General features: G+C 38.1%; 1 protein-coding gene across 1 annotated transcript in view; it reads left to right on the plus strand.

The window, feature by feature from the left end:
- Nucleotides 1-13,215, plus strand: part of CCDC141 (coiled-coil domain containing 141) — a 116,659-nt gene that overhangs the window by 57,383 nt on the left and 46,061 nt on the right. Inside the window, exons 8-9 of the mRNA XM_018561613.1 lie at nucleotides 2,342-2,511; nucleotides 11,710-11,851. Of these exons, the coding sequence (XP_018417115.1) occupies nucleotides 2,342-2,511; nucleotides 11,710-11,851 (312 nt within the window). The remainder of the gene's footprint in view (nucleotides 1-2,341; nucleotides 2,512-11,709; nucleotides 11,852-13,215) is intronic.

Raw genomic sequence — 13,215 nt, forward strand, 5'->3', positions numbered from 1 at the left:
TTTCCAAGATTCACCCGGACAGTTCGGGTTTTGAATGCTGTGTCCAGGTTTCATGGCAGCTGAAACCCGGACACATGATGTCAGGCAGACAGGGGCAACCAAAATTAAGATAGGGGCCACTGGTCTCCCACTGAAAATAGTCTCGACTGTGATATTTACATATGAATGGGTTATGCTATTTACATATGAATAAGCCACGACTCATTCTCCCAAAAACATTTCCATGCGTCGCTAGAGTGTTCGGGTTTCGCTGGAAGAAAAGGTGGCAACCCTACTCTAAGACAGGGAGTTTGTTACTGGCAGGGTCAGCAGGTAAAAAAAAGCAAACATAATCAGAGAGAAAACTAATGCAGCCATCACATTTTAGGGCTGGCAAGCTTCAATGTGTAAAATTATTGTTATTGGGTTTAGATAACATTTAACTTTAGGTTAAGGGTTAAAGTGAAGCGCTCTGTTGCTCAAGCATGTAATCATAGTAGTACTGTCATAACCCATTCCTTCAGTGGTTTCATTGCATTCCTGTCCATGTGCAGTCTACATAAAACACTCATATGCTAATTTTTACTTTTTGTTAAAAGTCAAAAAGCTGTCATCCTTATATTTAACCACTGTTCCTGGCCTCTTATGTACACAGACAGCAGGGACTGTCACTTGAAGGGTAGAGTTGTATTTGGCATGCAGGCTGCAATTGATAGCTTGGCTTCTCCTTCTCTGTGCTGCTCTTGAAGCAAGATAATTGTCTCCGGGAAAGAGTAGCAAAGATTTGGTTCACTGGATATGTATTGGCGAGCTGTTTATAAGTTGAATGGCTCATATTTGGCTGTGGTTTCTGTAAACACATTTAATGGAAAGGGTTGCTTTAAGTGTTAGAATTAGGTTAACACAGATTAAAGTCAGGGAGTTACTTTTAAAGCCCAACTCCAGTTTAATTTACATTTTAAATAACAGTTAGCCCCATTCTTGTGAAAATAAAATGCCCACCATTCATTCAGCCCACTTTCTTTGAGTCCAGGCCATCATGGACCCAACCCCTGGGTTGCAGCATCATGTCAGCCTAAGCTCACAGTACAGTGCTTCCGTGAATAGTGGTGACTTCCAAATGTGTGCACCGAGTTGAAGGGACCTGGAAAATTGTATATATGCTAAAACAATAAAAAACATTATGTGGAGGGCATTCAAAGATGCCCCCCTGCCTAGAGTTTAAAGTGGACCTTTACCACCTTTCATTAAAAATTACATCAGCATGCAGCTCTGCATGCTGATTTAAAATCATCTTACATTCATTTGCTAGACAAACTTGTTTTTAATTTACTGACAAATAGGGTTGATCTACTTCCTGGTCCATTTTTGGCACAAGTGTAAGTGTTGCATTCTGGGAAGGCTACTTCAGCAGAGGATTGCTGGGAAATCTCATCTGCAATCTCATGAGACCTCAGGTAATGGCATTTTCCTCCCCTGAGATGATGTACATGGTCACATCTCCTATTCACATGTGTCAGAGTTCCAGGAAGTAAAGGGAGATCTAGTAACATGCCCTTAGGTAACATGGCCATCGTCAGAAGACTAAGGAGGAAAAGAGAAATAAGGTATGCGATATATATGAGTACAAAGCCAGCAATTATCTAGAAGTATATTTTTGTATATTGTCTTTACTAAACATTTCTAAAGGTGTGTTTGTTATTTTAGACATATGGATAAAGTTCCGCTTTAATGTTTAAATGTTGACTGTAAATTAGTTATTAAGGTTTTAGGCCCCATTCACACCAGATCTGTTGCGTTGCATTGCATTCTGTTTTTCAAGGGATGCCAACACAAGGGCACCAAATAAATGAATGGGTGTGAATGGGACAAGCTCACTCCACTGCAATCTGTTCCGTTCCATGCAGTGCAGTGCGATGAAAAAAAAGCATGCTCTAATTTTTACAGAGAAAGATAACGTAACAGAACAAAAACTGATATAATCACAACGCAAAGGAAAATAAAAAATAGAGATATTTGCCAAAAAAGAGAAAAGTAAATGCAACGGAATAGAATAGAAGTCAACAGAGGTTGAAACTACAAGTCAACGGACCCTCCATTGACTTGTGATTTCCTTCCGATGTTGGTGTGAATAAGCCCCAAGGCAAGAGAGAAGTGCTGAGGCTAAGGGGAGGGGTTAAATACTAGCATGCCAACTGCTAGGAATAGGTATACAATTTGCCTGAATTTAATCTTTGATGTGGCTTTCAGGTTTAACTGGCTCACTGTTCCATGTTTTAATGATTTTATTTAAAGAGAATGTTTTTGGACATTTTTATTCAGTGTGATCATGATTGTTCCTGAAAAATCATTTTTTTCACAGGCTTTTGACAAATTAGGAGGCATTGAATCTTACCTGAAACATTTGAGGATGCAAAATCTAAATGACTCTGAATTTTCTACAAAACAAAAGGAAGCTGAAGTCGAAATCAAAAGATATACTTCCGATGCCTTCCAAAAGGGGCACTCGCTCTTAAAGAAGTCACCTCTTAAGTAAGTTCATTAACATAACAACCCATTCTATGGTCAGTTACATTATACACTCACTCAGTATCTTGGTAATGGATTGTGATTTTTGACCACAAGGCTGTGCTTGGTCGTACAGCCACAGGTAATGTGCACAAATGTACTGGCAACTGTGCTGAGGCTGTGTTTTCCATAATGGTACTCATGGGCCAGTATACAGTGCATCAAGGTTAAAGGGGACAGCAACAAAATGCTAGATTTATGAATTATTATAACATTTCCATATTTTACCAGCCCCCTAAGTCTAAAAAAATAAAACTGTATTATTGTTAATAAATAACAAATATTGTGCCTTTTTGCAAAAAGGTGAAAATCTAAGGAATGCAAAAGTGTAATATGTAAATAAGCAACTTAAAGGAGAACTATGAGGTGAGTGATTCACACTCACTCACCTCATAGATAGAGCCGACATGTGACATTGAAACTATTACACAGCCCGCAGGTTAAACAAAAAAAATTGAAAGGTGTATGGCCAGCTTAACAAATAGTGATTACATTTATACTAGTTCACCATTCCATCTAATCAGTGTTCACCAAAAAACAATCAGATTGAAAAAAGTATTACATTCCAACTAGATTGGGAGCTTGAAGGATAGATAACATTGTAGTTTTCCTGGGTTAGCAGACCTTTCATAAATCAGCTTCAATTAATATTTAACAATACTATAATTTTTTTAATAAACATTTATCGGAGGGACTGGAGTTTAACATCTACACTTATTGCAACGTTTCGGGGTCACACAGGATCCACTTCATCAGGCAGAACAAGTTGCAATAAGTGTAAATCTTTGCATGACACGTCAATAAAAGACGTTTCTCTACCTTGGAGTGCTGGTGTCCATAATTCCTTATACTCTATTCAGACAGTGGCCATCCGTCGACTACTGATGCACCCAACCTAACATCACGGATTAAGCGGTAAGGAGTGCAATGGGTACACTGACTGTTGGAGTTTAACATCTGTCACCTTGATACATAAATACATTAATTTAATGTTTTAACTAAAATATATCACTTTCTGCAGCTGTCTTTAGTAGAAGCGGGTGTCCCTGGTATGGTGTATCAGACATTAACAGGGTTATTCACAAAAGGGTGAAGAGTTTGGAGAAGGCAGGAGAAGTAAAGAATCTAGGCCATAATAGCTGATTTGGAAAAATTCTCCAATTCAGCTCACTTTCCAAATCAGCTATTTTGGTCTACATTGTTTACTTCTCCTCCTGCCTTCTCCAAACTCTTCACCCTTTTGTGAATAACCCTGTAAGAAGAGAGGATGAACCAGAAGGTTAAGAGTATTTAAGTGATGACGGATATGTGTGAAGCAGCTGTTTGTCTGAACTTACTGTCATGTCAAGGAGCATACAGTGACACCCAGCCTCCGCCTATAGCACAGTGACAACAGGTGTCTAAACATCTATTCACAGTGCATTTTCTTCTTCCATTAAAATAATTTCTAGGTTTATTTAAAAGTCTTCAAAAAGACATCATTTTTAAAGAAGCCATTATATAAAGGAATGTTGCATCGCAGTGCTGTAGCAGTGAGTTATAGTTGCTTTTAGAGAATCTATTGCACATTTCAAGCACAGTGGCTGTTTGAGAGTTATAGGTATATAAGGCATATTTGTATATAAGGCCATGAGATCAGAATAGGTAATGGCTTATTTATTTGCCATAACATCACTATATAGAATTACTTATTTAAAAACCCAGTGCAAGAGCCATTGCATGTGTCAGTCCATAGCAACTAGATTTTAGTTAGAAAAGAAAAAAGGCAATGGGCCAGTTAAACTAAGATTGGTGGTTGTTGATAAAAGTGAATCTTCGCACGCAACATTTTATTATCACTATAGTTATATTATTATTATTATGTCAAACAAACAATTATGTTGCAGTGCATATACAGTAGTTTATTTGGCGTATAGTAGAATATTTAACTTTCTTGCGCCATCGTCCTCTTGGCACAATATTGAACACCTCTATAGAGCCAAATATTGACAGACATATTATGTATCATTATTTATTTGGTTTAAATTGTCAGACTTTTTGTGTGAAAAGCTGCACTTGGGTTTTTTTTTATTCTTTTACAATTGGCGCACTAGTCGCATCTTTCCGAAGCCTTCAAACTGACCTATTATTTGGTGAATCCAACCAAGCAAGTTTCCGTGCGCTAAATACTCGGCGCACTGACAATAGTTTATTTTTCCCAATTTGTTCTGAAGGAAATACACAGGAATACCATTCCGCTTTTTTCTTTACATTATACTGACATAGCCTGCTTAGAATAGGTCACAGAAACTAAGACAAATGGTCTGGTTTTTAAAACATTTGGGGCTCATTCACACCAGATGCTGCGCTAAAGGCACAGCATCTGGTGTGTGGTTCCCCCGACAAAGTGCTGAAGTGCTGATTCCAGCACATTGCACTGTGTACTTTTTTTTGTTAAAACTTTATTGAAATGTCACAAGTGACATCTCATTCAGTTCTATGGGTACAGCAGGGTGCAAGGCGGTTGTAGCGTGTTGCATACCACTGCATTGAAAAAAAGTAATGCATGCCTTACTTTTTTCAGCACACACCACCGTGTTGCAGTAGTGTGAATAGGCACCATACATGACAAGGCAAATTGCCTTTTCTTGCGTTGGAGCTTCGCTGGAAACAAAGGCCAGCACAGCTCCAAAGCAGATGGTGTGAATGGACCCTTAGGCCTGGTTCCCACCTGGGCGTTTTACAGCGAGTAAGAACGCGCTGCAAAACTCCCTAGGCTCAAAGAAGTACAGGAGCTTCTTTGGGGCGTATTTGCCACACGTATCCATTGGGCTACAGCCAGGTAGCCCTTGGAAACGCGCGTTTGTCACACGTTTTTTACAGCAAATCGCTGTAAAAATACGCAGCACGAAACGCGCCGCAAACGTGCATATTCCGTATGCCTAGGTGTGAACCCAGCCTTAGTCTTATATGTAGAACACCCGTCCTGTAGAATTCAAATGTTTGAGACTTAAACTGTATTTCAACCTCAAAAAACTAAATTGTGATATATTGCATGTTTGCTGTAGCTTACCAGACCTTAGATAAGGTGTTTTTTTAATCTTAAGAGGAGCAGTGTGGTCAGCCTAAGACACGAAGGTTTTGGACTTCAGAACATCTCCCCTCTTTTCAATTACATAGTGGTAGGTGTTCTGTAGTCCACAGGAATAGATAGGAACAATGTAACTGATAAGAGTGCAGTATAGGCAGAGAGCACCTGACGTTATCAGTGAACTAGGATTCTGACTTGTAAATCAACTTGTATTATTGCACTTATAAAACAGATATAACAAAATGATTTTAATGGTATATTTTACAGACTACAGGACACTCACCACCTTTAACAGGGCTGAGTAATATTTGCACATGTTTAGATGGGCTCAGGTAAGCATATGCCAGATAAATCTTAAGTTTACTGCTTGAAAGAAATCAGGTGTAGTAGAACTATACCAGTATAACGGCTGCAGCAAGCCAATGGATTATGATTTAAGACTGCAAATATTACTGAGCCCTGATGAATGGGGCGCTTGATTTTCCCCTTGAAAAGCGTTGACTGTTTTATTGTTCATTAAAGCTATTTTGGACTTTTTTTTATAAATTTGATCTGGCACTCCTTTTTCATTTATGCTAACAGGAAGTGAGGAGAATTTCTCCGAAAGACACACAGATCACAAAAACCTGACAGATGTTCTGACCCCAATTTATCCAAAACTAAGCTTAAAGTGTATTTCCACTTGTGCTGCCAAATTGACATAACACCTAGTTTAAATTTGGTACATGTTCCCATTCCCAAGCATAAGCTAAAAAAATATTTTAAAATGCTTCTTGCCTTTTAAATTGCTTTTACCTGGGTTAGGTTTTTTTGGGCTTCTTAAGGGTTAAACATTATTGGCTTCATCTTCTTTGTAAGGTTAGGAGGGGATGTGCAGGGTGAGGGTTTTGCATTGTGTGTTAATTAAGTTATTGAGAGAAACACAATCCTCAAATTTCTCCTAAATATTTCTATAAGGACAGATCACTGTAAAGTTGCTGAGAAAAACCTTGATTCAGCCATTTTGCCCGTTGCAACAAAATGTTTAAAACGTAAAAAATATTTTAAAGAAAATATGTTTTTTTATGCTGTGTGAATAGGAACACATAACAAACATATAGAGGGGCTTTACAAAAGTGAAAATACACTTTAACCCCTTGACGCCCGCCAATTGTAAAATTACTGGCGGACGGCAGATCCTTCTCGGCAGGGTCACGTAAATGTACGTCTTTTTTTCTGTGGGTGTGTGTGAGATTACCCAACGTGACCCTGTTTTTTTTCCTCAAAATTTACAGTCCTTTTTTTGTTATACAGTAAAAAATAAAAACCCCAGTGGGGTTTAAATACCACCAAAAGAAAGCTCGATCTGTCCCTAAAATATGGTATAACATTTATTTCTGTACAGCATTGCATGACAGAATAAATGTCAGTCAAAGTACCGCAGTGCTGAATACTGAAAAATGGCCTGAACAGGAAGGGGGTTTAACACCCCGGTCAGCAAGTGGTTAACAATTAAAAAAATGGCTGAAGTTCCACTTCAATCAAATCCAAATCTCACTTCATCTTTTGGACACAGTTGATGTAGTATAGTGCAATTAATTGAAGTTTTAAGAGGGGGTTCCCACTTTTTTGGGCTTACCTCTTAAGAAACCTATCCAGTGATGAATGTCTGTTAAAAACACAGTAGGAGGCTTGCATGTTGGTATGGCCTTTTGCTTTAGGGATAATAGCTTGCATTATTTATTTCTTCTTAAGATATTCTAGAGAAGAGGCCACCCTTTTTCCTTAAAATATTTTGATTTTTGATTAGTGTATTGGAACCCTCTCAAAGCCGATAACAGGAGTTGATTAGGCAAACACTATAGTGGATAGTTGATTGTTTTATCATCTCTACCTAAGGCAGTATTTTCCTCTGTATTACTGTAGCAGAGTTCAAAGCTGATCAGAATATATTTTCCCGTCTTTTGGATCTCCTGAAAATAAGCCAATCTCCCAAATTCTTCATTCACAGACTTAATTTCCAATACACATAAAATCTGCTACCTAATACTGCCTTGTGGCAGCAATGTACATATTATTCAACTATTTGTCTATGTTCTTATCCACAGTCACTAAAAATCTCAGATAGTCATCCATGTAGGCTCAACCATCAAGACCACTGACTCCAGCTTCAAACTGCTAAACTGGTTGTGAGTGGCAAGACAATCCTCCCCAGCAGTGCCATCATCTATTTCTAGAAGTATATTTTGATACTCAGCCCCCTTAAATGTGTCAGACTGAGAACATGGAGAATTCTGATAGATATATCTGGCGTACTGTAATAGTATGAGGATTCAGCAAAGGCTTGTTCAGGTTTTGCAATATAAAATTAAGCATTTAGCACTGTGATTAGCACTGGGTTAAATTAATCAGCAGCAATGAAAAGGGATTTGCTGCCAATACTCTTCACTTTCTGTAGGATTAATTAGGATTTAAGCTTGAGGAATCAATTAATTCAATTAACCTATCATATAAAGGTTACTGAGCAGTGATTCAACAAAAAATCCTTTGCTTTAACAAGTTATGAGTTAATACTTACTAAGGTCTGCAACCAAATTAAACCGTGACTTTTATACACTAAGTCTACTTCAAATGTCTTAATCTCACCAATGACCCCAAATTTATGTTTTCTGTGCCGCTTTTTATATAAAATTGTTGCAAATTCAAAATCTGTTATTTGAAGAAAACATGTACTGTGAGGAATATGAAGGCTTTCTTTGTTGACCTCTGTCTAAAATGATAGTTGCCCGGTTTAACTTTGGCGTCATTAAAGTCACAGTGAAATCAGAACTCCTGAGCAGCATGCTTGTTCTGGATTAGTGATTCCGGGCATACTAAAGCTATCTGTTCACCATCACAGCTAAATAATTAGTAAACACCTCTTCCCCCTAACACACACACAGCCCCATGTTCTAAAATCGACAACTGTGCTCCTCATTATTACAAGTGGTCCGTTGCTTAGGAGTTTAATGGGAGGAAGCTGGGTTAGGTCCCTCGAAAATAAACCAGTAACAGGAAAAAAACGAAAAAACAAACAAATAAAATAAACTAAAAAATAATTAAAAAAAGAAAACACCACCATATCAATCCCTAGTTTCAACAAACACTGGCTGATATTTGCGCTTACTGCATGAGTGTTAAACACAACGTTTGCATAGTGTAATTTCAAATTTGTTGTTCCCAAATCTGCAGAAAGAGTTTACAGATTCTTGGCTGCTTAAACCTGACTCATGGTTAAATATTGTTTTTTTACGCAAGTATCGCCCCTAGGGTAAGAATTTACTCCTAAATTAAAAGCTGAGAATTTACTTTAGGCTTTAAAATTGTGCTACCAAAAACAAAAGAAAATCACATATACAGTATGTGGTATCCTTGACAATTATATTTTGAGGTGAATATCTGGTCTTGTGGCAATTATGTAAAGGCAGCTTTAAAATATTATTTATTTTTATTTATATTTTTGGCTTCCAAAATAAAATGTACATATTCATATCTGCAACCAAATTAGGATTTTTACTGCTCTGAAAAAAATATTTAAATCATATAGGAACAAATTACAAAGGCCAAAAAATAATATGTTACACAACTGACATCAAAATGCTTGGCTTGATCAGTTTTTTTTTGTTTTGACATCTGTGCCCCATTGGAGAAAATTCCCTTCTTGTCCTGAAGCCACAACAGGAACTGAGAAAATCTCTTCAAAATGAGAGAAATACCTTTCCTCTCTTCCCTGTTCTGGTGACAACTCAAAAGTTTGGATTTCCCCTCACTTTTAGTCTTGGGGACAATGGTCATCAGGACAAGTACAAGAGTCAGCCTCCCTAGTGGGGACACAGACCAAAATAAAAACCATACAGGGGTTATACAGTATACAGTATATAACCAAAAACAATACAAAGGTAACCCAACACACTTTCAAACTAGCCAGCCAGCAAAAAAAAAGTATACAGTATATAACCAAAAACAATACAAAGGTAACCCAACACACTTTCAAACTAGCCAGCCAGCAAAAAAATCCTTAACTAAACAGTTTCAACTATTCAGGTTAAAAACAAAAATGATCTGATGCTACACTACTGTGTTAAGGCACTTCTGTTAAATGTGGTCCCAACTCTAAACTGTCTGAGTTCCCAACTATAGGGCATATACAGGTGAAACTCGAATAATTAGAATATCGTGCAAAGTTCATTTATTTCACTATTGCAACTTAAAAGGTGAAACTAATATATGAGATAGACTCATTACATGCAAAGCAAGATAATTCAAGCCGTGATTTGTCATAATTGTGATGATTATGGCTTACAGCTCATGAAAACCCCAAGAACCCCAAATCCACAACCTCAAAAAAGTAGATTATTACATGCAATCAATAAAACAAGGATTGTACATAGAACAATATCGGACCTCTGAAAAGTACAAGCATGCATATGTACTCAGTACTTGGTTTGGGCCCCTTTTGCAGCATTTACTGCAATTACTTTTGCACGATATTCTAATTATTCAAGTTTCACCTGTATAGCAATGCAATAACTGAGAGCAGGCTCACCAGGGGACTGTCCTTTCCTCCTTAAAGGTACAGCAATGCAAAGAAGCCTGAATATTGTCTATGCTAGGCAGCTGAAGACTTCCAGAGTGAATGTCTGCACCAAATCCAAACAAGCAACAATGGCAGTCGCTCTGACCAGTATGAAACAAGTAAATAGGAGGAAGTTGCACATGGGCAGGGCAATATACCAAACAATATGAATTAAAAATTATATCCCCTCACCTCTCTACTAAAACGAAAAAATATGTTGGAATTATATATACGGTATGTCATTAAATACAGAAAACCATAATTAGAAACAAATGAGTATTCTTGCCAATGTAAATTACAAATATAGAAACAGAAATAATAAAAGCCAAGATTAATTATATCATGGAATGTGAACAGGTTTCCAGAAAAAGAATGAAACTATGTATGACTAACGTATGTGCAAATGACATTGCTGAAACAAGCAGTGCTATAACTGTCTTTATGTTAATCCTATGAGGCAGCGGCATGGTTTATTGTATAATTAGAAGCACATACGATAGCATCTTCACTAGCAGTAGCAATGCAGTATGTTTCTATGTATCTGCTTATTTTTACTTTAGCTTTATTATTTAAAAACATAATTTACAAAAGCTGGAAACCTGTAAGGATTTGGCACTAGCATAATTAATTTTACAGATTGTCTACTCATGATTGCATAAAGGTGGCCACACACTATGCGAATTTCGGCCAGTTTTTCATGAACCGGCTGAAATTTACACAGTGGGTACCGACTGTCGGCACCCTTTCGACTGGCATGCCTTGATCGGCTGATCAAAGGAGCCGGTCGAAAAATCTTTGAACAAATAGAGCCGACAGCCAATGAGCTGTCGGCTCTGCTCGGATATTCTGACAGTGGCTGCTGTCGGAATACAAAGGTAATAGCAGGGGATTCCTTGATCAATGCTCATAAGGGTTGATGGAGGAATCTGTTCTATTTTTTTTTGTTCAGCCCGTGGGATGAACAAAAAAAATATACCAGTGTATGGCCAGCTTGAAGAATTCAAACCATATTTAAGCCCCAGGCCTTCAGACATCAATGCGAAAGTTCAGATGTCCTTTTAATTTTCAGTTTCACTTTTTTGTACATCCTTACACAGTTATTACCACAATAACATTTTCATCTAAGGCTCTGATCTGTGTACTATATAATTTGATTTAATATTTGAAATCTCATAAAAAGAATTAAACACAAGAGGGCTGGTTCAATAAAACTGAAGAAAACCAAGATGAACGCAATACAGGAATTATTGCTAGCGAGAATTCTGGTAGATAAGCAACAACTCCCCTTTCATGCTTATTTTCTTTTCTACAGGTTTAATATCTTAAACAGTTAAACTACCTTCAATGCTTCAGCATGTTATCTGATCTTTGTGACTGTAGTTCCTGGAGTCCTTGCTTCTTCAGAGTATAGCAGACATGTTATTCCAATCTTCTGTTTATTATCTTGGCTATTTCCCAAAGCAATGGAGGTGCTAACAGCTGTTTGGTTCATATTTAGCCCAGGGATGAATGGAATTCAGGAAATGATTGGATACCTTCAGAAAAGAGTAGATCAGCTAACTAGCCAGAGCCCAACTTCTATGGAAAGTTCTCTCAAGCAACAGGGTATAATGGCGTCATTACAGGATCAACTCATAAAGGTAAAATACTCAATATTTTTGGTCAGCTAGTATTGAGGACCATTGAAAGGTGAACCCCCCGAAAAACACAACTATTTAATGCTTAGTGCTTGCGGATGCACTATTTGAAAGAAATTAGGAAACCTCTATATTTTGAGGTCTCCAGCAGAAAATGTTGTGTAATGTCACCCACCAGTCATGCATTAGTGAATGGATTTTCTAAACTGCAATATTCAGGTACTACTGCAGTTCCCAATAAAAAAAAGTTGCTTACATGAGCAGTTTAGAAGGGCTTGCTAGTGGACTCGCAGCCAGATTGTGTTTTGTACCATTAAACACACATATATGTGAGGTCTTTGCAGCATGCCTATTTTCCATTAGCTTAAGATCCATTTATCACACGGAACTGACCGGGTGCCAAAACTTAATATAATCCAAATCTATGTGGAGTGCCAGGATCAGTGTGCTTGACTGCCTGGTGAACAGTTTCTAACAACTTGCACGTGAGACACACCCTGTATACTGACAGGCATATACTAAATAGTACTCAATTAACTGCTGTACTAATTCAGCTCCGTTTTCCAAACAGAAACAGAGCATTTGGACACTGTAATCAAGTATGTAAGTTTAGCATTTAAAGCAATCTCTTTGGCTGTTTTAAACAACTCAAACTAAAACATCTTTCCAACATAAAGTTTCACAAGATGTCTGTTACTGGCTAAAAAGCTCTTTTGGAAGCTTCTCTGATTTAGTTTCACTTTGCTACCAGAACCAGACTTGTGGCAACTGCCACTCGCTTGCATTTGGAGACAACTTCAGTGCTGGATAGGGTGTAGACGAGATGATCATGGCTTGCCCAAAAAGTCAGGGAGTAAATTACCTATTAAGGTGAAAATAAATCAGAGGGATGAAAAGAGGAAAGTTTTTTTGCTAATAAAAGTAATATTACAAACCTTGTAAAACTACAAGAATTTTTGCTTCAAAAGTTTAAAATGCCTTAAATGTTCACTTTATTGCACGTCGTCGCAATGGATTACTTAGATTACTTAGGGGTCTATTCACGAAGCTGCCGAGGGATCTGGCCGTAGCTTCGGCCGATCCTTCAGCTAGCTTCGGCCCCAGGACCCCTTCGGTTCAGTAGAACCGAGGGGGTGCTGTACTGGCTATTCACAATAGCCCGTACAGCTCCCAATCATGGCCAAGCGGCTCAGTCGAGCCGATCGTATATGCATCGGCTCGGCTTAGCCGTGCAGAAAGCCGAAGCTGGCCGGCCGACAGCCTGTTTCTGACAGCTGGGCGGAGCCAGCCGTGATCTTACGGCTGGCTCCGGCCACTTTCAGAGACATCAGCGTCCCTGGTTGCTAACCAGGGACACTGATCTCCAA

The sequence above is a fragment of the Nanorana parkeri genome, unplaced genomic scaffold (assembly GCF_000935625.1).
Source record: "Nanorana parkeri isolate BGI_ZX_2015 unplaced genomic scaffold, ASM93562v1 scaffold534, whole genome shotgun sequence".
NCBI classification, from domain to species: domain Eukaryota; kingdom Metazoa; phylum Chordata; class Amphibia; order Anura; family Dicroglossidae; genus Nanorana; species Nanorana parkeri.